General features: G+C 36.3%; 1 protein-coding gene and 1 long non-coding RNA gene across 2 annotated transcripts; one reads left to right on the top strand and one right to left on the bottom strand.

The window, feature by feature from the left end:
• The first annotated feature begins 221 nt into the window (after window positions 1-221).
• Window positions 222-9,383, top strand: LOC140170224 (uncharacterized). Its single transcript, XR_011861503.1, has 3 exons — window positions 222-353; window positions 6,073-6,329; window positions 9,168-9,383. It is a non-coding gene; the product is annotated as an uncharacterized lncRNA (long non-coding RNA).
• A 1,554-nt stretch (window positions 9,384-10,937) lies between these two features.
• LOC140170225 (putative ammonium transporter 2) lies at window positions 10,938-18,604 on the bottom strand. The gene is made up of 6 exons (XM_072193560.1): window positions 17,736-18,604; window positions 16,779-16,850; window positions 15,362-15,421; window positions 14,474-14,550; window positions 13,061-13,273; window positions 10,938-12,714 (listed from the first exon to the last, which is right to left on the bottom strand). Exons 1-6 carry the CDS (start codon window positions 18,473-18,475, stop codon window positions 12,047-12,049), a joined length of 1,830 nt encoding a protein of 609 aa, XP_072049661.1. The 5' UTR covers window positions 18,476-18,604; the 3' UTR covers window positions 10,938-12,046.
• Window positions 18,605-26,759: the final 8,155 nt, after the last annotated feature.

Below are 26,759 nucleotides of genomic sequence, written 5' to 3' on the forward strand. Positions count from 1 at the left end.
CATTCGGGTATACTTATCTACAATAGGATTGGGCTATTCCAGTTGAAATCCATACACCCATATGCATGACATTACCTTAATTACTTTAATCTCCCACACAGGCATGTAGATTTCAAACGGAGTCACTCGTTCAGGTAACATTTAAAATTCACACTCTCGGAAGATTAAATGCCATGTCTTCCATAGGAGTTGTATGCATTTCAACTGGAACAGCCCGATATCACGAGATATTTTATGATATTTCATACATAAGTATATAAGTCAATGTATTATAATCAAACCATCATTACTTACATCGTGAGACTGAGAGAGAGACAGGACTGCAACCATAAATATTGGAACATCAATTGTCGGTAAGCTAATTGATTTAATCCGGGAAGCGATTTAAAGAATATTATTGTGAAAAGTGCATGCAATACGTTTAAATATGAAGCATAATAGTATGGTCGTTGGACATTTTGACCCGGAAAAAATTGGTAAAAAGCTGATTTTTGCACCAGACAAGCAGAATATATCATAGAACATCATATCCAAAATCCCCAGAAATCCCCCTTGGGGAATTTGTTTTATCCAAGATGGCCGCCAAAATGGCCGCCACAACATATAACTAGCTGTATCTTAGCTTCTAAAGAAGATATGATGATGATTTTAGTGTCTTTGAATAGGTTTATGAGGTCAGAGAATTCAAATTTGTACAAATCTAACACACTGATGTCTTCAATCACACTGAAATCCAAGATGGCCGCCAAAATGGCCGCCACAACATATAATTAGCTGTATCTTAGCTTCTAAAGCAGATATGATGATGATTTTAGTGTCTTTGAATAGGTTTAAGAGGCCAGAGAATTCAAATTTGTACAAATCTAACACACTGGTGTCTTCAATTACACTGAAATCCAAGATGGCCGCCAAAATGGCCACCACCACATATGATTAGATATATCTCCGCTTCTGAAGCAGATATGATGATGATTTTAGTGTCCTTGAATATATTTCAGAGGTCAAAGAATTCCAATTTGTACGTATCTAAAACACTGAATTCTTCATTCACACTGGAATCCAAGATGGCCGCCACCACTACGTGTTATGTTTAGGTATATTTTGGCTTATGAAGCAGATATGATAATGATTTTAGTGTCTTTGAATGTGTTTTAGGCAGAAGTCAATTTTGTATTTATCAGCTTTTATCTAAAGTACTAAGTCAATTCTTCACTCACACTGTAATCCAAGATGATCCTCAATATGGCTAAAATCAAACATGCTTAACTGTATATCTCAGCTTCTGAAACCAATATAATGATGATTTTAATCTTTGAATAGGCTTTTAAGAGAATGTAGGTTTTAGATTTCAATGTTGCGATTACTTAAAACACGGACATAAGTGCTCAGTAACAATAAAAAGCTACCACCACATGACTTTCTATATCTCAGTTTCTGAAGCAAAAGTAGCTGTCTTCGACTTCATCTGCAAGTATAATCGCCTCAGCGTTTTGGCAATTTTCTCCTCTGCAATCTCCACAAGCTGTGACACATTTAAATCCCTTTTTGTGACAGGAACATCCGTTATTTCCACAAGGACTCCTGGAGGATAATTTACATTTGTATCGTACAAACTTAAGCAAGCCTTTTGGTGCTGTATCTACATCCGTAAGGACCGGTGCTAGTACGGTGTCAGAGAGTTTCCAACCCCATTGATTTGGATCCAAGTTATTGTTTGTGAGCTTTCTCCAAAGTATGACCTGCAAAAGAACACTCAGACTGTGAAAATATGCTGCTCTTTTTAACTAGGTGGAAGCTTTTGTGGATCAAGTGATGCTTTATTTGATGATACCATCGCCATGAATTAAGACCGTTTAAAGAATCTTCTTCTCTGCCACCACATAAGACAACAAATACTCTGATGCCATTTGTACCAATCTGTTCTAATGTCACCTCAGGATCGCTTATCTAGGATGATATATGGTGCAATTCTTATCTTCTGCAACAAACTTGTTGTCCAAATGTTGCAGAAGTGGAGTCACAACCACTCCATGCATGGTATGGATAAACAAGACCTGAGATGGAATGTCAATACTTCACCAACGTTGTTAAGGTCTTGAACTTTCCAACCCACCAATATCAGCCATATTCTGTTCCGCATTGGCACTTCTCTTCCTTGTCTTGAACATTGAAGAAGTCTTGAAGGGTACATTCCACTATCAATGTGTCAGCATCTCCGGTACTATTGTGCACCATCCATCGACTCAGCAGCGAGATAAACTGGCATTTGTTCTTATCATATTCAGCTCACAGAATCTATGAAGGTTCTCACCATGACCAGCAGACCTTCCTCTCGAATGAGAAGAACAACAGTCAGTTTATCTCGCTGCTGAGTCGATACTTGAAAACCAATGGTCAGATCGTGCACAATAGTACTGGAGATGCTGACACTTTGATAGTGGAATGGAATGTACCCTTCAATTTGCAAGACAAGGAAGAGAAGTACCTGTAGTAGCAGATGACACAGATATACTTGTCCTTTTGATGTACCACTGAGACCAGACTATGGCTGATATCTACTTCCATTCAGAGAAGAAAGGGTTGGTGGTTTGGAAAGTTCAAGACCTTGTTAACAAAGCTGGTGAAGTAGTGAGATCCAATCTCTTGTTTATCCATGCATGGAGTGGTTGCGACTCAACTCTGCAACATTTGGACATGGAAAGACAAGTTTGTTGAAGAAGCTAAAAGAATTGCAGCAGATATCATCCTAGATGAACGATCCTGAGGCGACATTAGAACAGATTGGTACAGCTGGCATCAGATTATTTGTTGTCTTATATGGTGGCAGAGAAGAAGATTCTTTAAACGGTCTACGGTTCGCTTAATCCATGGCGATGGTATCATCAAATAAAGCATCATTTGATCGACAGCTATCGACAAAAGCTTTCACCTACTGAAAGAGCAGCGTATTTTCACAGTCTGCGGGTTGTTTTACAGGTCATACTTTGGAGAAAGCTAACAAACCGTGACTTGAATCCAATTTAAAGCAATGGGGCTGGAAACACTCTGACATCGTACTAGCACCGGTCCTTACGAATTTAGATGCAGCACCACATAGCTTGTTAAGCTTGTACAATACAATTGTAAACTTTCCTCCAGGAATTCTTGTGTAAATAACGGATGATCCTGTCGCAAAAATGGAGTTAAATGTGTCACAGCTTGTGAAGATTACACAGGAGAACATTGCCAAAACGCTGAGGCGATTATACCTGTAGATGAGAACGAAGACAGCTACTTTTGCTTCAGAAGCTGAGATATATATTCACATGTGGTGGCAGCTATTTGGGATTCTATTGCGACTTGCACTTCAGTGTTTTAAGCCCGGGTTTTAAGTAATTGCAACAGTTCTCTGACCCTTAAAACCTACATTCTCTTAAAAACCTATTCAAAGATTAAAATCACCATTATTGGCTTCAGAAGCTGAGATATTTAGCTAATCATGTTTGATTTGAGCAATATTGGATTGCAGTGTCAGTAAAGACATATACTTATGAAGATAAATACAAAATTGGCTTCTGCGTCACCTAAAACCTATTCAAAGACACTAAATTCATTATCATTATCTGCTTCATAAGCCAAAATATACCTAAACATAACACGTGGTGGTGGCGGCCATTTTGGCGGCCATCTTGGATTCCAGTGTGAATGAAGACTTCTGTGTTTTAGGTACGTACAAATTTGAATTCTTTGACCTCTGAAATATATTCAAGGACACTAAAATCATCATTATATCTGCTTCAGAAGCGGAGATATATCTAATCATATGTGGTGGTGGGATTTTGGCGGCCATCTTGAATTTCAGTGTGATTGAAGACATCAGTATGTTAGATTTGTACAAATTTGAATTCTCTGACCTCTTAAACCTATTCAAAGACACTAAAATCATCATCATATCTGCTTTAGAAGCTAAGATACAGCTAATTATATGTTGTGGTGGCCATTTTGGCGGCCATCTTGGATTTCAGTGTGATTGAAGACATCAGTGTGTTAGATTTGTACAAATTTGAATTCTCTGACCTCTTAAACCTATTCAAAGACACTAAAATCATCATCATATCTGCTTTAGAAGCTAAGATACACCTAATTATATGTTGCGGCAGCCATTTTGGCGGCCATCTTGGATAAAACGAATTCCCCAAGGGGGATTTCTGGGGATTTTGGATATGATGTTCTATGATATATTCTGCTTGTCTGGTGCAAAAATCAGCTTTTTACCAATTTTTTCCGGGTAGCCACTGTTTTTCCTCTTCAACGACCACACTATAAAACGAATGTATGCTTAAAAGCATGTTGTTCAGATCGAAATGTTTAAAATCTCAAACGAATTAATCTTAAAACGTTTCATGTTTTATATAGAGCTTGTTTATGTAACCTTTTTAAAACAACTTTCAAAGTGCAGTAGTTAACCCCCTGGACACTACTGGTCATCTAACAGCATTTCTGATTGGTTGATAATTTGAAATCCTTATTTCAATTGCAAATTATGACTAGGCTTTAAACTATTTATGGTCAAACTTGTATTTGCAGATGATCTTATTAAAACCCTTCTTGATTGGTTCAATATTGGACAATATATTCATTTTGGCCAATCGGCAGGTAGTTCTCATGTGGTTAAAGGCTCGGTGATTCGCTCAATCAGATATTCGAGGAAAAAAATCAAGAAAAAAAATTGTACATTGCGCTAACATACCCTGCACACGGCACAATAAAGGATAAAAATATAAATTGTTGGTAAATGTTTACGATGTATGGGGAGTTTGACTCGAACGGACGCCTGTAGCTACATGCTATTGAATGGAACCTCATGATTTATCAACACCGCGCCCGCCCGTTTTCTTCCGTTTCTATTTTCTTCATACGAAAACAAAAACCAGTTCTTCGTGTTTCGTGTGTACGATCAGTCCGTCTAGAAGAAATAAAACGACCCTAACAAATCAGAGAAAGGTTTAAAAATCTTTTAATAATATCTTTTAAAAATATATTTGCAAAGAAACTAATTCTGGATTTTAAAAAAAATCAGTCAAAACCAATAAAATTCGGCCAAAAATTTCGTACAGCTAAAAAAAATTCTCAAAACGCAAAACATGCGTCGGTCGAGCCCATTATTCACCTAATGACAGTTTTATTAATACTTTTCCTTCACCTTTAAAAAGTGGTTGAGCATATTTTGTGCCGGTTTTCACTAATGCATTTACACGTGCTGGTTCAAAATTTGTCATTTTTGCCCAAAGATAAATTTGGTATATTTTGGTGGACCAGCATGCCCGAAACGCGCAAAATTGTGAAATTGTACCTGTTTTAACGTTCAGCGGGTCCGCTTCTGCCGCCTATGATTTTTCCCTACAAGTTTTCAACACTTTCTCTGGAACCACTGGTAGGCCTAGAGCTTTAAAAAAACCCATCCTGACAAAGTCCCTTTGTAGCAGAACGGAGGTTACGAGCAATCCATCAGCATATGTTGTGGAGTCTCATACCCTACATTTGATTAATGCATTTGATTTAAGTCTTCCCCTCGCAAATTCACGTCCGGCTAAATCTGCTCTTATGAATCGTGTTGAACAAACTGTGCGCGAAACTTCTTACATATATGACAATACGTCGGGCTCATCACATAGTGCCGTATCGTAAAGAAAATGGAAAAGTTTACAAGCTTGTGTTGTTGGTTGTTGTGTTGTTGCAATAATTTCGAATTCATTGTATGACAACTGTTTCCAAGTGTTCAAAGCACCTTACTTTACTATATTTACTTCATATTTTAGCTTTTAAATGGGCAAAAAAGGATTCCAAACTAAAACGTCAGTATGCGAAACGGAAAAATGCCGTAAACATAGGGAAAAATGCATCATCACATAGTGGCGTATCCATACGCCACTTTGTGCAGGGACTATTTTAGGAGAAAAAAGTCACTGCTCGTAAGCAAACGTAAAATCTAAAGGATCAGCCAGCGGAGACGAGGTTGTTGGATCTCCCTCGAGTTTTATTAAAATCACACATTCAGGAATTGTGAAATCTTTCATGAATTTTATCTTACAGTTTTACAAATCTCATGACGATGCAGTGTAAAACCGTCATCCTCTGCGCGATGATCTTGATGGTCATGAATCCATCTCTGATCTGTGCAGTTAATGCTATCCCCTTGGCAGGACAGACGGATGGCATGTCCCGTCGTAACAACAATGCTGAGATCAAGAAGGATGCCTCCGATATCGCTGCACGAGACGCCCAACTAAGTGAGACTCAACGTAGGCGTTTCCCGGTCGGAAAATGATGTTTACCTTTAAATAAACCAAGTAAGTTTTTCAAAACTACTCTTAGCCTTCATTCATGATGTATCCTCTCTATCGGGTGAGCAGTTTACAATTTATAGCAAAAATTCATCATTACCAGCATTGTCTGACATATCTAAATTTCAACCGAACATCTTTCTTTAAACAAACCTTTTAAAGCCCAATATAATGTTCTGCGTGGGCAATTTAATTGTTTGCATTCAAATCATAGGGAAAACTATTGACTGAGTGTTAATTAATGACATTTTGGCGTGTTGATATTCTAAAACGTAGACCTGGGTTTGCGAAGAAATGTAAAAAGTGGATATTGCTCCTAATGGACCTTTTGTTCTTTTTATCACATCCTCAAGAATATAAACTTTAGTCTGTGATTGTCATGGTTTTCGCAATGAGTCTTAATTATATAACTTAAGTCTTATATAAAAGTCCCTGGCGGAAATTCGTTGCTTCACAAGCACGTGCAATCGCCAGAGCTGAGTATGTAGTTCTGCATTATATTTGTATATTAGTTGCAAATGCATATATTACCCTCTCCCTTCCCACCTCCACCCCCATTTTTCTATGTGTACTGTTAATAATTTAGATGCCAAAATAATGTGAAAAGACTTCTCAATCGCCATCATTACATGCTGTCTGCTGAAAAGATTACACGGACAATTTATAGTATAGTCAAAAACCTCCATTCCGTGACCATTCTCTGGCTAGTAAGGTTTGACGATTGATTTGATTTCTATGAACAATTTAGAAAAAATTTAGCCCCATGTCCCTCGCAAAAATCCCGGCATTTTTGGCTAGAGGCCGAAATCCAAAATGGCCGCCGCCGCCAGTTTGAAAAATTAAGTTTTGAGCCAAAGCACCTATAATCATGTACAAAGACACTTTTGGATTTCTGGGTAAAAATGAGGTCGTAATGTCAAAGTAATGTCAGATTTGAAATCCTTGTGGTCGACTTATCCAAAAAAAGTGTCTTTGTACACGATTTTAGGTCCTAAAATTTTCAAGATGGTGCCGGCCACCATCTTAGATTTCTGGGTGAAAATGATGCCATAATGTCAAACTAATGTCAGAATCGGAATCCTTGTGTTCGACATACCCGAAAAAGTGTCTAATTTTTCAAAATGGTGGCGGCGGCCATTTTGCATTTTGGCCTCTAGCGAAAAATGCCGGGATTTTCGCGAGGCTAATTTTTTTCTAAATAGTTCATAGAAGTCAAATCAAACGTCAAACCTTACTAGCCAGAGAATGGTCACGGAATGACTATACTATTAATCATTATTAATTTTGAATGATGACGAAGTAGCGCGAAGTTTAATATTATGCATACAATAATACAAAGGATCAGGAGAGGTAAAATAATAATCGTAACAAAGCCAACAAAAGGATTCGAACCCGTGGCTCCAATAGCCTATAGTTTACAAGCCAGCGCCTTTACCGCTGAGCTACGAAGAAGTGTAGGAAAAGCTATCCATTTCTAATGTAATGTTAATTAGAAATTATGCAATTGCACATTTTTCAGAAATGGTAGATCCGCCGACATGTCTGCCATTTCAAGGTTGATGATCTTACATGTACGACGGTGGACAATAGAACATAACTGGTTTTTCTCAGTTTTTCTTAACGGTAGACACAAACAGAGAAATTGAGATAATTTTTTATCTAAATTTTGTCCACCGTGGGAAAGTGCATGAATCAAAATTCCAAAATACAATGCCATCATTATTCGTGGCAATGGGCGCGGGGAAGGATGTTGGCTAATTAATGCTTTGGTGTGGCAACCTTTTTCGCCAGGATTGCAGCTCCATGAATTTACTGGTACCCAGGACCGAAACAAATGCGCGCGAAAATAAGGTTAAATTGTAATACTGAAATTAGGCAATTTTTGATCTGAAACAAGTGCAAAAACAAAAAACAAACAAACAAACAAACAAACAAACAAACAAAAACAATTTTATACATTGGGTATTTACTGAAGTGAATTCTTAAGTCGACCGATTGAAATATTTCATCTTTTTATTTGTTATGAGGCCTTTTCGCTGCAAATTACGCACATCCAGTTCTCGTTCATTTTCATTAATCAATGTCACGGCAAAATGAATCTATTTCAATGAAAGTAACAGAATAAGTAGACGACCTGTGTGCTATTGTATTTCACATATTATTACATGTTAATGTTATTTTCTTCAGGAGATCGTCAAATACGTGAGTTAGGTTGTATTGCCCCTCGTCTCTGTTCATGGTGGTGCCCTGTTGTCTGATTTTCACTGCCTCTTTGATCCATCGTTTGTATCTGTCTGCCTCTTTGCCTAAAATCTTAGCCTCCTCCCAGTCAATGATGTGGTCTTTCTCGAGAACATGATCTGTGATGGCCGATTTATTGGTAGCTGATTGAGATGCTTTTCTGTTTGCTCTCGTACGAACGTTAACACACGCCTTATCTGCCTCTGCCCTATGTTCTTCAAGTCGCTTACCAAATTTCCTCCCCGTCTCACCGACATAAGTTTCATTGCAATTCTTGCACCACCATGAACAGAGACGAGGGGCAATACAACCTAACTCACGTATTTGACGATCTCCTGAATAAACCAACTGGCAACCAAGTTGCTAAGCAACAACGAGTTGTACATGTTAATGTTATTTGCACATTATGAGTATTAATCAACCTATTACTACATTATTTGCATTTACAAACCTTTGTTGTCGGACCAACTTAATATAATATGACGAATATAACCTATCGTGTAATTGTTAGTTACTCATTGTTCTTATATCACGAATGTATTCAAAACGAGAAGTTCTTTAAAGTTTGACGACATTGTACTTTTTCTCAATTGTTTATTATAGATAACTTATAGCGCCAAGTAGTGATGGCGGACACGAATTTGGACGCTTTTGATTGGTGGAAAAGATGATATTAAGACAAAACAAAGATATTTACTTTGAGCTACATAAGGAGTTTTCTTTTTGGTGTTTTTTTTTTTTTTTGCTTCCTTTTTCGGTTTCTGTTTTTTAAAATGACTTTTTTAAAATGTCGGAATATGAGGCATGGAACATCTCCGTGACTTCTATAGGACTGATATAGTTGCCTGATGATCATTTGGCAATTTCCACACGGCATATAGTACTCATCTACACATGGCCGCTATTGCACTTCTGGCACTGAGTAGTCGATATATAGTTTTATATAATACAGGGTGTATCAAAATAAAGTATACAGTTTGAAAAATGCCAGTAGATTAAAAACATGAGGTATACATGTCCTCCCACAAATGTAAAATCACTGGCGTGTGACCATTAATACGGACTCAGTGGTTATTTTTGTGAGACGTGTAAAATGCAGTTGCGCTAAGTCAATTATAATAACATGAAAATCACAGTTTCACCACTTTCTTTGCAGTAAGTGATAGAACACCTTGCACAATTGTTTGGCAATTAACTGTTGCAACTGTTGGTTAAAATGTCTGCAATCATGTGATTGCTTTAAAGTACCAAGTGGAATGGTCCCTAAGATCTCCTAACACCCCTACACCTCTGGATTTGATCTTGTATGGCTATCTGATATCAAAGGTTTCCACAAGTCCTCCTACAGACCTTGATGAACTCCAAAGACACATAACTGCACAAGTTGACATCCCCTGGCAGGACAGACCTCTCATAAGACTTGGCATGAATGCCATGATGAAGAGAGCTAGTATTTGCATACAACGGCATGGTGGCCATGCGGAAGATTAAGACTGTCAATTACTGTAAAGAAAGTGGTTAAACATAAGCTTTCATGTTGCTTTGATTTTAATTGAATTTGCGCAATTGAATCGGCTCACAAAACTAGCCACTGAGTCCTTATTAATGGTCACACGCCAGTGATGTTACAGTTGTGGGAGGACAAGATGTTTTTTGCAGCTATCAACTATAGCATTTTGACTAAATACATCATACTTTTTAGTCTAGTGGCATTTTTCAAACTGTATACTTTATTTTGATACACCCTGTATAGAAGGTTCTTAGCAAAAAGGTGGGTACCGCAGATTTAAGGTTTATTTTTATGCTTTTTGGTATAACTTTCTCCAATTAAAAAAAAATAAAAATAAATTTTGAAATTTATTTCCAGATTTGGACAAATTTACGGAAATTTACTGTAACAGAAATAACCGAAAATTAGTATATTTTGGGGTCTGTTTTTCGTCTAATTTGTTGTAGTTTTGGATGTGTTCGGAACCCCAGCCGCAGATCATTCTGCTCCCTACCCAATCCAAGATCAAGAGACCCACCTTTAGGCTAGTCTATATAATCTGCCATTTTGTTCAGTCAACAATCAGAGGGACTATAGTCGGTAAAAAGATCGGATGTGGAAAATCTATCAATTGTATACTTAAATTAGTACAAATCTGGGTTTATGTAATATGCACGACGGGCAATTTCACTACGAGAAAGACTAGTGGTGTATGAGTATGGATTTCACTGGAGAAGTATTATATATAAATTGGCCTCAAAAATAAACTTATAATTTTTCACAAGGTCATATCTTAAAATCCTGTCCATAAAAATGAACCAAAATTATACACAGGATTACTTCAATAGTCTACTCTAAACACTGGTCAGTAAACTAACAGTTGCGGGAAATTATACAAATAAAAATTAACGAAAGGAAACCCGATTTAATCATTTTTAAACAAGAATTGAAGTATTATTATAATACGCTAATATGTGTGGCTTCTAAAAACGCAAAATTTCAATAAACTTTGGGAAGGCTGGGTAAACATTGTCATGCAACCCTTAAACCCTTTTAATTTTTAATGTATAAATTTAAAAATAATTCATTCATTGTATACCATTCAATGTTCTATGTTGTTTGTGGTAAATTGTTAAACATACATGTAAAACATTAGTAATGTAAGATGTGTTGGGGGAGCTGGTGGATCCATTGTATGTTTTTCCTTCCTGCCACCAGCTCCAAGTACCACCAAGAATAAAATCAAGTTGTGAACGTCGAAACAACGTCACTATGACGTTATATCAACGTCCGAAACTAACATGATACTTATACGGCGTTGTAATAACGTGCTTTATAAGTCGAAACAACGTCATAAGTTTTTGTACTAACGACGTCCGTAGATGACGTTGTATCTGTGTCAGTTCATGACTTTTAAACCACGTTTTAACCACGTGCTTTATACGTCGAGACAACGTGATTATGACATTATATTAACATCCAGCAACAATGATGCTCAATCCCAAAAAGGGAGAGCGTATAAAAATTCAAAGTTTAGAACTTCAGGAATAGAAGTCGTTACTCTGAGTTTCACGCCTAAAGGCAGACGACACGATGGAGAAATTTTGGCTGGACAACCATCTCCTTGGAATGGAAGAATTTACATTCCATGGTGTCAACATCCAAACTATTCCATGTGGTTTCATTTTGTGTAACGTTTTCTGAACGTATTATTCAAACGTTGTCGCCCGGTCTGGTCAAACATTGCATCAACGTCGAAACAACGTCATTACAACGTCATAATGACGTTATACCAACGCCCAAAAATCAACGTCGAAAATAACGTTGTCACGACTCGAATACGAGTTCACAGATTTACGTGTTTACAACGTAAATGACAGCGTAAAGTCCAGCGTTAGCGAACGTCGTTAAAACGTAGTGTGTTAGCTGGGTATATTTCGAAATAAAAGGGGCTGATTAAAGATCACTTTATCGCATATGACCGTTTTAAAATTTAGCCGTCAATAGGACTCGAACCTACGCCTCTATTATTTCTGGCATCTCTAATACTGTAAACTCCTGTCGTTTCCGCATCATTGTCATCATGAAGCGTCATACCAAAGTTTTCTCGGGCAGATACCGAGTTCTTTACATCATTAACTGTGTATTGTTTTTTCTTCCTCCCAAACAATCTCCTATGTGATTTTCGTCCATTTTCTTCAGAAGAATATGTACTCGTTCGTCTCCTTTCTTCTTTAGCTTCAAGTTCCATTATAGTTTCTATCATTAACTTATCCCCTTCTATATCTGGAACCCGAGAAAACCCAAAAGCCGATTTTCGTAAAACAGTTGCGTCATCTGTATTGCTGCTTCCGCGATACAAATTGGCAAGTAGTTCTAAAACTGTGTCATAATACTTTAGTGGTTGATTCTTTTTGACTATCATCAATAGTTTGCCATTGAAGTCTTTCCATTCCCCAGTTTTTCGATCAAATGTCCCATTTAGCGAATGTTCAACAATATCAGCACCGAGAATTTCTTCATGAAGTGGTACACGAAGTCCGATTGTGATGTTTAGCAAGTTGAAACAAATAAAAGACCAAAAAGCTGTCCATGATGCTATGCATACCACTGCTAGTGCTTGAATGCCAAGAAGTTTGAAGCCTCCGCCGGCGAATAAACCTGATTTGATTGAAATCAAAGGTATCATGTTAAAGTTAGAAAGAATCATGAAATGGCCAGGTTAAAACAAGCCGTATTCGCCGTAGAAGTGATAATGTAACAGAATTAACTACCATAACAATAGAAGCATACAATTTTTGAATAAACATCTCAAAAATAGTAACTAACCCCCTTTAAATAATGGCCATTATTCAAAAACGGGCGATTGTATTACAAATCTGTAAAATGCGTTGGAAGTAGACAGTGGTATAAAAATCTCAACTTTTTTTGAGAAAAGTGGTTAGATGAGGCTGTGGATCACAAAATGCCCCTTTAAATGATTGATAATTATTATTGTCTTATTTACCGTTGTATAGTTCAAATTCTTCCAGCTCATCCACAGCTCCGAACAATCCAACAGTAAGCATACCCCACATGCCACAAACTCCGTGTACAGGAACGACCCCTACAGGATCGTCTATGCGTAACTTCTCTGTCAGGCAACTCCCACCACATGCCAATAATCCACCGATTATACCAATCACCAGGCCTTCCCATGGACGGGCTATGGCACATAGAGCTGAAATGAAATCATAATAAAATAGATAGATTGCGATATGCCATGCGTGATGCATGCGTTCAATACCTGCGTTTATGTAAACACAGCCAAATTAAAAAGTCGCCGCTAGTTCCATTCCCATTTAATCAGAGTCTGATGAGGTTATGGCAAAATAATTTATATAATAAATTTTTATACACTTTTCTTCGAAGGTTGATACCAAATTTGAAATCAAAAGTTTAATCATCGTGAGCATAGGAACCGTTGTTTGGAAATTCGTGCAATTTTAAAAATGACACAGGGAGTTGTATCACGCAGCGGAGCTAGCGTGAGTTCCAAGAATTACGTCGTCTGAATAGGCCGGCAGGTTAATCGATTATAAAGGGCGACTGTTTGTGACTGCGAGAATTTACCCATGCATGTCAAAATGCAAATCAAATACCCCGCTCTTTTAATTGTGCGCAGGCAAGTGTACAATGATTCCTGTACGGGTTGCTTCGGGCCACATAATAAGCTGATACCATGCATTGGCTTTTGCGTGGAATGCTTTAGGAAAATTGTATACAGATAAATAAGTTAATTAGAGAACAAGAATCACTTACTATAGCCTAGGGTTTAGCTCTCAGAATCTCACACTCGGGAAAAAAGAAAAAACTCAAACAATGATGAAAAAGACCGAAAACTCCTAACAAGCAATAAAGCCAACATTTTACATTGCAGAAAAAAAAAAAGCCAATAAAAACTCCCTTCCTCACCAATTTATGAAAATGCTCTGGAATTAAACCAAAAATTAATTTTATTTGGCTTAAACTATATGAAAACGCACTCCATTAACGTCTGAACAAGCCCTTTACTTTTGCCATTTCTCAAATGCAATGTGAATAAAGCGTAGCAGTGTCTTCAAGTAAATTGCGACAAGCAGACATTGCGTTTTTACATCGAAAAACATTATCTAATGCATAATAAAAATAATTTTCTCATCATCTCAAAGGCAAATTACTATGGAATGTTGCATAGCAACGTATGCAGCAATAAAATTCACATGGAGTACGTTTTAATTTAGAGAAATCAATATATTTTTGATTAGAATCTACTTATGAAAACAATCAATATTACAATTTCTCAGAACACATTATAGCTATGAATCAATGGCTCAACATTTATTTAAAAATATATGTCTTTGTTCTGCAAATTAGAATTCATCGATTAAATTAACCATACCACATATAGAAACTAGTGCTCCAAGAACGCCATTAATCATGTATGTCACGTCAACCTTTCTTTGCTTTGTTAAATAACTGAAATATAACATAAACATAGTAGATTTGAGGTCAATTATTTGTACGTAGGAATCTACGGATGACAAACCAAATTTTATTGCTTTTGCTTGTTGATTATATCGTGAAGCACCAACCATCTACGGACACTGAAAACGCACTTAATGTATTATTAAGTTGCTGGTTTGGTAGTCTCCATCTTCTACCACGCCTGTGCAGCGCTGTAGTGTACATGTAGATATTACATGTAATGTAATGAAACAATGTAATGCTAAGAATTTCACAGAATAATGCTACTTGATTTTATTGTTTTAACAATTAATATTATTCTTAAAAGGTATATGATGAATAAAATATTTTGTGCCAATATTTGCTGACAGTTGATGTAACCTTATCATTTACTGCCTTCCCGATTTTAACTCTTTTATTTTCACTGTTGAATTTTTCATCTTCATCTTCATTCACTACCAAACCATTTCGTGTGTAACCCCCTGGAAACTACTGGCTATCTAACAGCATTTCTGATTGGTTGAAAACTTGAAATGCTCATTCCAATTGCCAATTATGACTACCAGGCTTTAAAATATTTATGGTCAAATCTTGCATTTGCAGATGATCTTATTAATATCGTCCTTTATTGGTTCAAAATTGGACACACTATTCATTTTGGCCAATCGGCAAGTAGTTATCAGATGATTCTACCAAAACACTGTCTGCTTTTTAGCTTTCTGAATAAATACAGATTTCATATAAGGACTGACCTCCCAATCACAATCAATATTTTAATCAATGTGTTTATCATGTGCTTATCATTTTTTATCAATATTATTACCTCAATGTAATTCCAGCAATTCCTCCACCAACTGATGACGTAATTGTAGTAACAGCAGATCTGCATAAGAATTTATAGAGTTACATTATGAAATCTGTATTGCATAATGTATATATTGAGGATCTTAAGACACCAGAAACAAAATTATTCGATCTTTGGATCGACCTGCGATGCTGCTTCGATGCTTGTTATTATTGAACTAACGACTATACTAATTAAACAGAATTAATAGTATATTTATTTACTTTTATACAGGCGAATTTTATATGTTATCAGATTTAATAATGTTCAATTGATTAATTTCATAAATAATGAGGATCGACCAAGCATCGATGGTCGATCGAACGATCGAACTAATTTGCTTCTATTGCCTAATAAAAATAAATAACATAACAACTTTCAGCGATTTAAATGCAGGTGCACACATTCACATACTTTTTCTCAAAATGACAGTAATAAAGGTTCAGTTTTATTCTTGACTAACAATGGTTTAAACAAGCAATGTTGAATTTGTTATCGTTCCACTGTTTCACATTTAAGGACAATCATTATATATCAATGTAATCATCAGTTACCACTGTACCACTTAAGTTTATATAAGTGATCTATGTAGCTAGGTTACAACATAAAATACACTAAATGCATTCTTTAAATAAATGAACATGAGCTCAATAAGGGAACTTTCAGATTTCATTGCATTATTTTGATAGAGCCTGCAGAACTGTAATATAGAGACGTATAAAATTGAAATAACTGAAATAACTTTATTACAGCATTTTTTACAAGAAAGACGCAGAGTTAAACTATTTCAAAATTCAGATGCTGATTAGTTTGAAACATTGCGTACCGTAAAAAACTGGATCTTGACCAACATTGAGGGCGCAATGTTTTTAAAATCTCATAATGCCCTTTACAATTAATATTTAGTGCGATTCAGGCAGGACTATTGGGGGGTTGGAGAGGGTAAGGGCTGCAAAGTAACTTTCAAGGATGGCAAACTTTGACGAATTCATAAACATTGTTTAGTATTTTAAACACTTGTATCCTTCACTTTGTGAATACTCTACATAGAGATTTATGGATAATGTTAAGCCATTGAACATTGATGTCTAGGAATTTGATACATATTGTTTAGTTTCTAAACAAGTTTACAATCTGAAGGTAAGAATGTGTTCAATGCCTAAATACAGCTTTAAAAATTGAAAAAAAAAGAGTAAATAACACTATAAAAAATTCAACGCCTTTATTTCTGTACTTTACACGTAAAAACATTGGAGGCGTTGCGTATGATTAATATACAACGCGTTTACAAGCCCATGTTTAATAAGAATTATTAATACACCAACATGCTGCTATTATCAGCAATGCATAAAACATGCTGGAGTGCTTGGTTACGCTACTGATGCCTGTCATTCACCTTGCTGCTAGAATCCACTTGTTATTTGTGATCCCGTACGTACTTCCACAATTGAATCCAAGCCAACCCCACCTGGAAAGAAATAGAAAATTTGGCATTAAAAGAGCTGACTCCCTTCCTCATAAACACCTTTCCACTCCCCGATACGCAGGTATTTGTCGCCAGACGGGTACCCTGTATCCAAACGCGGATCTGATTTTCTGCGCCAAACCGACGTTGACCCGTTTACACAAATTATACGCACCTTTTTTGGGATTGGATTTAAACCTATCAACCGCCATAACCGGGGACTAATATAGAGGACGCACTCTCATTCAATCGTGTATCTCAGGTTCAGTTAAACGGTGACGATCCCCGGTTGCAGTGACGTCCACAGTTGGAATCTAAAGTTAAAACACACAACGTGCACTGTACTTTCCAATACCCGGGTGTCATACAATACCCTCACGTTTTGGAGTATTGATCATTTCGGTACCATTTTGTCTGGATTGCACCCGGGGGCTCACTCCCATTGTGGCTCTGTACACCATCCGCGATAATGAAAACGCGTAAAAGGGTAGTTTTTTGTAGGTAGGCACGATACGCGCGTAACGTGTTTAGGGTGTCAAAAACATGAAATATTGGAAAAAAGGGTAGCAAAATTGCAATTGCTAATACGCGGAAATGAAATTTAGGGTATGAAATTTGCCGGGGAAATTTGATGCAAGGTGGAAGAAAATCCGTGTTTAGGGTATCGTTTTAGCCAAGGGTTAAATCCTTGTTTAGGGTGCTTTTCAAAAGTTGATTATCGCGGATGGTGTACAGGCCGCAATGGGAGTGACCCCCCTGGGGGATTGCAGTTGCTTAGGTCTATAGTATTTACACACAGTGCGCCCCCTACACATCGTACGCGGGATACACACGAACCCCCACGCGCTTACGACTAAGTAATCAATAATGAGATCTGGACTAACTTACCACAGCATAAACATTCCAAAAATAGCATTGGTGGGTGATCCCATTGCTGGTATTTCATTAATTCCATCCCTGAATCGTCCCGCCCTTGGTTTCATTATCAACGTAGCAACCAATCCAGTCACCCCTCCTACAAGATGTACTGATCCTGATCCTGCTATATCCAAAGCACCTAGCTGCTTCAACCAACCATTGCTTGCCCACATCCAATGCGCGGGGAATACGTATATAAAAGTATTAACAAAAGAAAACACAATATAGGCTTCCAGTCTAGTTCGTTCCGCCATTGCTCCCGATACTATCGTTGTCGCAGTCGTTGCAAATGAAGCATGGAAGAAAAAATGCGCGAAACTGTGTCCTAAGGTATCATCTCCATCGGTTTCGTCAAGTAAGAAGTCACCTACGCCTATAAATCCATTGGTCCCTTTATCCATACCAAAACTGAGTCCATATCCGACCATCCAATAGGATAAACCACCAAAAAGAACATCCACGGCATTTTTGACCATAATGTTGACCTCATTTTTCTGGGACACACTACCTGATTCTAGGAGTCCAAACCCCGATTGCATGGTAAATATGATAAAGGCACTTGTTAATATCCACGTTGCGTCATCCCACCTGGTTGTTGCGTAATATGTCTCAGTGACAATAATATCATCACTGTTGGTTAAATTTTCAGGTAATAGTGGTCCATCGGGAATGTCTTCGTCAATGGATAACATTGGCATTGAATGCGCCATGTTGATGAGGTGGCTAATTATTTTTGTTATTCCTTAAAGATTTCTGCAGCCACTTGAATACTTTCACAGAATATTTATTGTATAAAGTAACTCAAAATCGTCTTAATGTCATTTCGGATTGGTTATCAGCACAAATGATACTTGCATTTACAGCTCAAATCTAACGATGGATGAAATGTTATTTGGTGCGCCGTTTGCTCCATTGGAAGTGATCCTTTTTACATGCACATTATTTTCTCCCACGCATGGTCAATTTTTCACTGCGGACAATTCTAACTTAATTAAATTAGACTGTAGAAATTGATCTTTTCACACATTTTAGTTCCCATGGTAATAATAATACGGTGTTATACATCCACACGTAATATCTCTGCAATGCATAAAATATCAATTATTAGGCAGAAGGTCAACATTGTATTGTTAGTGATTTTCATTCATTTACTACATTTAATTTACAACTACTACCACACAAAAAACTGCTTGCGTCGCGGTTTGCAAATTTCAAGAGGTGATCAAAAACGTAATGAAAGTGTACTATAACATATCAAAAAAGTGACTACGCCCCCGACGGGGGTGGGGGAGACTTTACACAATTTTCCATAATTATTCGTTAATGCCTTTTTTATACCTGAAAACGAATAACCTGTCATGACAAGCAAAAGAGGTAAATTATAAATGCTGATTTTCGATTTGTTAGACATTTTGCCCTAAAACCCTACAGGGATATTTTATAACAAAATTGTACCACTGACTATGTATTCTTTATTTTCATGAGCCCTTATATAATTTGGCCAGCCATTGACAAGAAAATGGGAGATAACTCAATTATTGACAGTCAGTTAAAGCCATATTATAACATTAACATTTTCAAGCAAAATAGATTAGCATTTCTTTGCCATAAAATGTTAGCTTTTGCTGTCATGATATATCCCTTTTTATTTTTGAGCCGAACAACTACGGCAACGCAAAGAAAATTGGAATTTACTACCAGCGCACATGTCGCCAATACGTACCACTCCTTCGGTTGTGTTGTGGTACGACCCTTTGTTGTGTACCGTAGAATTCCGTCTAGAAGCATATATGCCTCTAAACGAGGGTTTTTTTTAACGAAAGATATGAAAGGCCAATACCCTTCTCAAAAACATTGCAATACCCGGTAGATTGGTCTTACAAATATACATGTTTGTGCAGCCGCCTTTATCAGTAATATAGCTGTTCAAACTCCAAATAACGTTTTTATTGAGAGTGTCTGCCTCTTGTCTCTTGTGTCAAAAAAAACTCGTTTAGAGGCATATATATGCTTGTAGACGGAATTTTACGGTATATCACCGTCCCGTACGCCGTGTACGTACTGTGTGTTATGAACATCGTGTATGCGTTCGACTAATAATTCCATCGTAATAATAAAGCGCCGACAAAACTACAGCACCTAGAGTCTTGATTTATGCAGGGCATATTGCTTTAATAAAGTACAAAAATAAAGTGTAAAAAAAGGAATTTTAAAAATTCAGTGAGGGCGTCTTCCTCCGCAAATGTTATAATATGGCTTTAAATATGCCACACTACACAACTATTAAATTGGATTCATAAAACTAATCAACTGGACTCACTTTTACATAACCGCTTCTGTAATAGAATTTGACGTAATGAACAAGACAATAATTATGCACCGACAACAAAATCAATTTTGTGTAATTCATGGGGGATCTCATTCTCCTTTCAAATGTGTGTAATAACGACAGTGTTAATGTCCTCCTTTAAATACCATCCTTACCGACGGATCATGTTAAATTAATACCAAACATTAAGACGGTTCTTAATTAAAAAAACAAACAAACATTCATAATTATGCAATATGATGTTGCCGGAATTGTCTTTCCTACTCTCCCCAATGTTTCCTTCTTCTCTTCCTCATTTCTCCCCTACGTTCTACTCTTCCCTCCCTACACTCCACTACAATCCTTCTCGAGCTCACTCATCCCCTTCCTTCCCTTCCCTCTTCTAATCCACAATCTTCCCTCTGTTTCTCCTTCTCTCTCCCCCTATACCCCCATCACACCTCCATACACCCACTCTCTCCCCTTTCTCATTTTTTTTCGTGCAATAAATAACTGGAATAAAAGTCCACTACCCTTTATATCGGAAGTTATAAAGCTTCAATGGATTATCTCGTATGCGATATGCATATGAATTAAATGTGTTCATCACTCGAGTGTCTATTCTTTTGTAATCTCGGGAGGAAATATTTCGATGGTCTATATTTTTTCACAGGGAAATAATCCAAGAATTATCTACACAACGCTTTCAAATGAAGTTTGACTTGTTCAATTTCGTCACTTTATTCACTTTGACCAAGGTATTCCGCGGTCACACGATTATGTAACAAACTGAAATGAAAACCAAAACTGCATTTTACAAGTTTTAAGTTTCTAACAAAGAGTACAGACAAAGGTATCGGTAATGACGTTAGTCAAGACCATAGGCAGGATAATAGGAATCTACGTGACCAAAACCAAAACCAATCCTATCCCATCAAACACAAAAATGTTTATAAAACGTTTTATATATGGTATATTTTGGGTTTTGGTTTGGGTAAAAACGTTTTAATAACATTAAAATGTCGGGATATCTAAAGGTCCTGCAAACGTTTTAAAACGTTTTGTATAACAACACACTACAACCGGGACTACGGCAATATTTTTAGAATATTTTCAAAATATTATTGTGAAATATTGTTTTGCAAACATTTTTTGCCAACTATTTTGTTAACACTTTAACATATTTAAAAATATTATTTTGTTAGAATATTTGCATTAGGTTATCAACAAATGTCTTTGAATGTTATGAAAACGTTTTATACCTTTTATATGTCCTTTATATAACCCGACATTTAAAGGTTTTCTGGTAACCTTTTCTAACCTTTTGCGAATGATGTCGAAAACGTTTTGTGTTTGCTGGGGATGCTCATAACTTGAAACGAACGAAAATAATAATGAGTGGCCCAGTATAAAAACGGCACATGGCACATTTTTTGTCATTGGGAGAAATCGGCACTGTAAATGTACGAATGTTCATTAAAATACATAAGGAATTTGATGCTTAAAAGATTAAATTAACAACATTCCCGAGTTACATTCATGATGCGTTATGTTTGTATGGATGAACTTTGGTGACCTTTGACATTTTTCAACAGCGCCCTCTATTTTTCAAAAATGTGCCATGGGCCGTTTTTATACTGGGCCACTCGAATGTGGTTTCATATGTTTATATGTTTGTATAATGTATCTTTCTCATATTTGTATGAGTGTTAGGTGTATTTGAGGATCAGAGGATGTACCATTTCGTTGCTTTATTTATTTATTTGTTTATCTATAGCTTGACCGTTACTTACTCACCATAGTGATAACCTCGATTATAATTTAATTATTAAAAGATGTGGAGGTTATAAGAACGCATCGAAGCAAAATAAATTGCGTTTATTACTGTCATGGTGGATATGTAATGTACAAGGCCGGGGAGTAAGGGAATCGTTAATGAAAATATGCTTTCATAATGCAGCGACTGCAGCCATATTTCAATTTTTATATAACAAGGAAGACAGACCTTCAAAATATAATTACTTAAAGTTGAAGGATAACTTATTAGAATTAGGTATCTCTGAAATGAAAAATTTGGAAATAAAGAAAAAAATAACACCAAGGAAACAGCATTATTGATCAAGTTGAAACCATTGAAAAACATGTAGACATTAAAGATAAAAATAATTGCTTTCGGGTTAACCAGCAGGCTATGTTAACACATCTATGACACTAGATCTGAATTTTGATGGTTTTTACGATTCTACGGATGATCAAATTACTGAATGGGCCTTTAATTGAGGCGAGGTTTTCCGTAAAAATCGAAATATGTTAACTATTATTTAAACTCCGTTTGCGACGTGAGTTAAATTTGATTCTTCATGCCTGGCATGTCCGTGTTGACAGAAATTACAATTTGAGTCATTTGGCTCAGCATTCTTCACATGAACGCCACCCTAAATTTCACAGAGGTTTTGCTTTAAATGAAAATCGAAATCAAATCTGCAGTATGAACTCCGCTTGTGCAAAAAATACATTGTAAGGTGAAATTGTGCATTAACCTGCTGATTGGTTGCATGAAAATAATAATAAAGTCTTTTATAATCAAATTTTGTGCTTTTCTCAAAACTGCCCATTTGAAAAGAATCGTTATAACTTGCACATCAATTTGTAAGCGCTCTTTTAGTAAAGTCATAGTTCATTGAATTTACAACCGTATGACAAAACTGGCGAAAATAGTAACGTTTTGCACAAGATTTGCAATTTAAAGAGAATTGGTCATTGCTCATTCTAGTGACGCTAGTATATGGACAATATAAGTGTGCTTTTTCATTTTATGACATAAAATTTGACAAATATTGTAGGGAACACTTGAGGTTTCGACTTTTTAAACCTACATTTTGGTCAAAACATGTGCTTGGATAGGTAGTTTTCAACAGATTTACCACATTCGCCTTGCGCCTTGAATTGTGTTATCTGTTGAACTAGTGACGAAAAGTGTTTTAGGGGGAAGTGTTAGCTTTCGTTTGATAAAAAAAAATCTGATTGGATGAAGGGAACCAATCAAAGAGGCCCATTTTCACCCAAAAGCTCCAAAACTCTCACATTGCTATGTACTCAACCGTGTAGTGTTATCAAAGACTGTGGTAGAGACATTCACTGCTTGTTGTTCTCTGCTTGGAAGCTCTTGGACGAAAATGTGTGCGCAGGTGCATCGAGGTGCAAATTGTGCGCATGATGGTTAGAAAACTCCTTGCACCATTCCTTTTCTGAAAATATATACTTTTGTATACTTATCGTCATTATTTGTTAAAGATATAGGTCTAATGAAAATAGTATTTAATTATTGGCTCGAGTAATACGTACGGACTATAGCAAGAAATCGAAAATTTAAATTGAAGACCTGAGTGCAAGAAGACCGTAAGTCCACTTGGCCCCACAACATGTATACACTAATGTTCCAAGGTGAAAACATCATGAAAGGTTTGTGAAAGATTTGTTTTGACCCCTGAACATGTATAAAACATTACCAAACTATACGAAACTATACGCAGCTTTAGTATATACATATTGAGGGGCCAAGTGGACTTACGGTCTTCTTGCGCTCAGGTCTTCAATTATATTGTAAGCCCAGTCAGTCCGCAACTAAAACTAGAGTATTTTATACCGCTTTTAGTAAAATGTTGGTGACATGGACCCTTTACGATAAGGACTTCAACCTGATTTATTTTCAAAGAAGTGATTGCCTTTATTATCCTCATCATTGTTCCCTCTAAGGAATTTAAGCTTGCGCTAATTGGTAATTTTTGCCCAAAATAGTGGTCAAATTCTTGAGCCATTAAAAAATTCTCATAGTTATTTTTACTTCTCAACTTGCTGAGCCATTATGAAGAAAATTGCTAAATATGAATGAATGAAATAATGATTGAATGAATGAAGGGAGCGAGGGAGGAAGGAAGGAGGAAAAGACGGAAGGAAGGAAGGAAGGATAAAGAGAAAGAAAGGAGCAAGCAAGCAAGCAAGCAAAAAAAACTTTAAAAAGACGAAAGGAAATTAAGAAAAATTGCAAATATACCTTATAATTTTGATTTTATATGTTAATAATATTTTTCAAATTACCACTAGAAAATTATGCTTTAATATTCGCAGTACATACCAAATGCACGTATACCATTACGCACTAGCTACCAAAAAACATTCATTTGTGATATATCCAACGACGATTCTCTGGCATGTTAATGCAGCATGTTCATCCACCATGTCTACATTGGTTTACGGTTGATATATCAAATTGCCACACGATTCTCCAGGTAAGAAGCTTTGATGATTGAACCAGAGGTCGAACTTAAACCCTTCGCAGCCAGAATCAAAATCAGCATGTCCACGTATTCAGCCTGTAGTTCTCATATAAAGCTAGCCATGACGAGGAGTCTTCGTATAATTAGTTTACGCCATGCAACATTTGTCGTCTGAGCTCAGTAATGTAATCAAGCTTAATAATTTGCGCGATATATACCGAATACGTCGCATCTCTCAACCTACCATTGTGCTCGGTACAAAATAGAGTATTTCAATAAAAAAAACCCTTTCACTTCATGCATACACTCTCAGAAACCATGGAAACAGCGGTTCTAAAATACGCCCAGCGAATAACCAAAACGGGTTCTGGTGTAAAAGCAGAAAATCGTGGTTGATTTAAGGACGTGATCTCTTTTCAAGGGGAAATAAACTACCCTTTGTTTCTTGAGGGTTCCATAATTTTCTTAAAGACAAAAATGGTTTGGAATAATGCCTTTTAGAATAGGTATGGGAGGGAATGAAAGTACTACTAAAGATTCGTCAGCCATTTCTAGCTTGTACGTTTCTATAACAAAAACATATTCACGACGAATATCTCAAATATCAATAATAAGGAACTCAAATATATTATATTACTACGCAGGACTTGCTTTGAGATTAATTGTTTTGACATAATTATTTATTTTACAGGAAAGTAGGGTAGTAGAAAAAGAAGTGAAGTAAAAAAAAAAAAAAAAAGCAGTGCAACAAAAATGATAGTGCGTCTTGAGAAAGGAAAGAAAAAATATATTGAGCGACCTGAATAGGGGTTGTTTTCTGAAACACCATATAGAAACCAATTAGGAGACATGGCTACAAATAAACATTTTTTAAATTAAGAAAAACACTCTGCATTTTCAGTACACATTAAGGCATGCAATTTGCAATTAACTTCAAATGGAGTTTGTCTCTTACACGCGCACATCGCCAGTAGCATTTGATATATACATAATTGATCATAGGTTGAGTGCAAAGAGCACCATCAGTAATGGCTGTATGCTCTTATTGTTAAATATTGCATGGAACGCGGTAGATTAATAGTATTTTTGAGCGTATAAATTATAAAAAAATAAAAATGAACTCCCGAAATCCTTTGCCATAAAACCCAGATGACGTAGAGGTGAGTAGAGGTGTTTTGATTTGATCATGTACTGTACTTTGTTTATATTTATAAACATTTCATGAGAGATGTAATCAAGTTGATTTACGATAACAATTATTTCAGTCAGATTTATTAATATCTTGGGTATTCCCAGATAACACTGTGATCATTGCATTATCATAATTATAAAACAAAAACACTGTTGATATTGGAAAAGTAATATAATGAGCTATTAATAGAACGGGGATTTCCGGTTTGTTGTTATTATTTTAAGTAAAATGTAAACATAAGTTCGGGGCAGATTTTATAAAAGCGATGTTTTAGGCTGTTTAATGTGATTACAGTATATTGTGTCCTTAAATAAGGCACTTGCGAAGCAATCCTTATATAACGAAGGAGATTTGGAGTACGCTAAAAGTGCTCAACTTTCAAAAAACATGTGCTTGTGGCCCATAAACATGTTTAAAACAAAACTGCCAACAGGTTACATATATAGAAAGTTTTGCTTTAAACATGTTCAGGGGCCAATGACACATAGGAGGTTTTCTTGCCCAACGATGATGATCAAGGTTTTGAACACAAAGGCTCTTGCATGTGGTTTTCCGAAATCTTATCAATTAAAACAAAATTCCACCGAATTTGCTATGAACCAAAAATTGTCAATATTTATTTTCTATTATCATTTAGTTTTTTCTATTAATAGCTCACTCTTGCTTAGTTTTTTCTCTCGCTGGCAAACCAACTAGAGTATTTTATTCCAGAACATGACCTCTTGACCCCTCTTGGTCTGTTGGTCAGACATAAACACGGTCCTATGAAATGATTAGAGCCTTCATTATCTTAACTTTATATCGAATGTTAATTGCGATGTTTAGAGCACGGTTTGCAGATTCTTTGAAAATCACTCTTTTGGGGTGAAAATTGTACTCTTTTGGGGGTGATTTTCACTCTTTTTGGAGTGCATAAATACCCACTCTTTTGAGTCACTCTTTAACATTAAGAGAGTATTTAAAATCACATGAAATCTAGTAAATCGCTTTTTATATTTAGTTACGGCTGTTGTAGAACATTTCATGTTATTCCCGGGTGTTATTTATCATGACGCCACTTCAAGATTCCATTTCATGTTATTTGAAAATAATAAAAGGATCATATTATTTGCAATTTTGGTTCAATTTCAGCGATTTTCCATCATTATTTAAATTACTCAATGATAACCACGTGACTTAAGTTTACATGTAGCTATACATGGAAAGTCATGGAAACA

The sequence above is a fragment of the Amphiura filiformis genome, chromosome 14 (assembly GCF_039555335.1).
Source record: "Amphiura filiformis chromosome 14, Afil_fr2py, whole genome shotgun sequence".
Classification (NCBI taxonomy): domain Eukaryota; kingdom Metazoa; phylum Echinodermata; class Ophiuroidea; order Amphilepidida; family Amphiuridae; genus Amphiura; species Amphiura filiformis.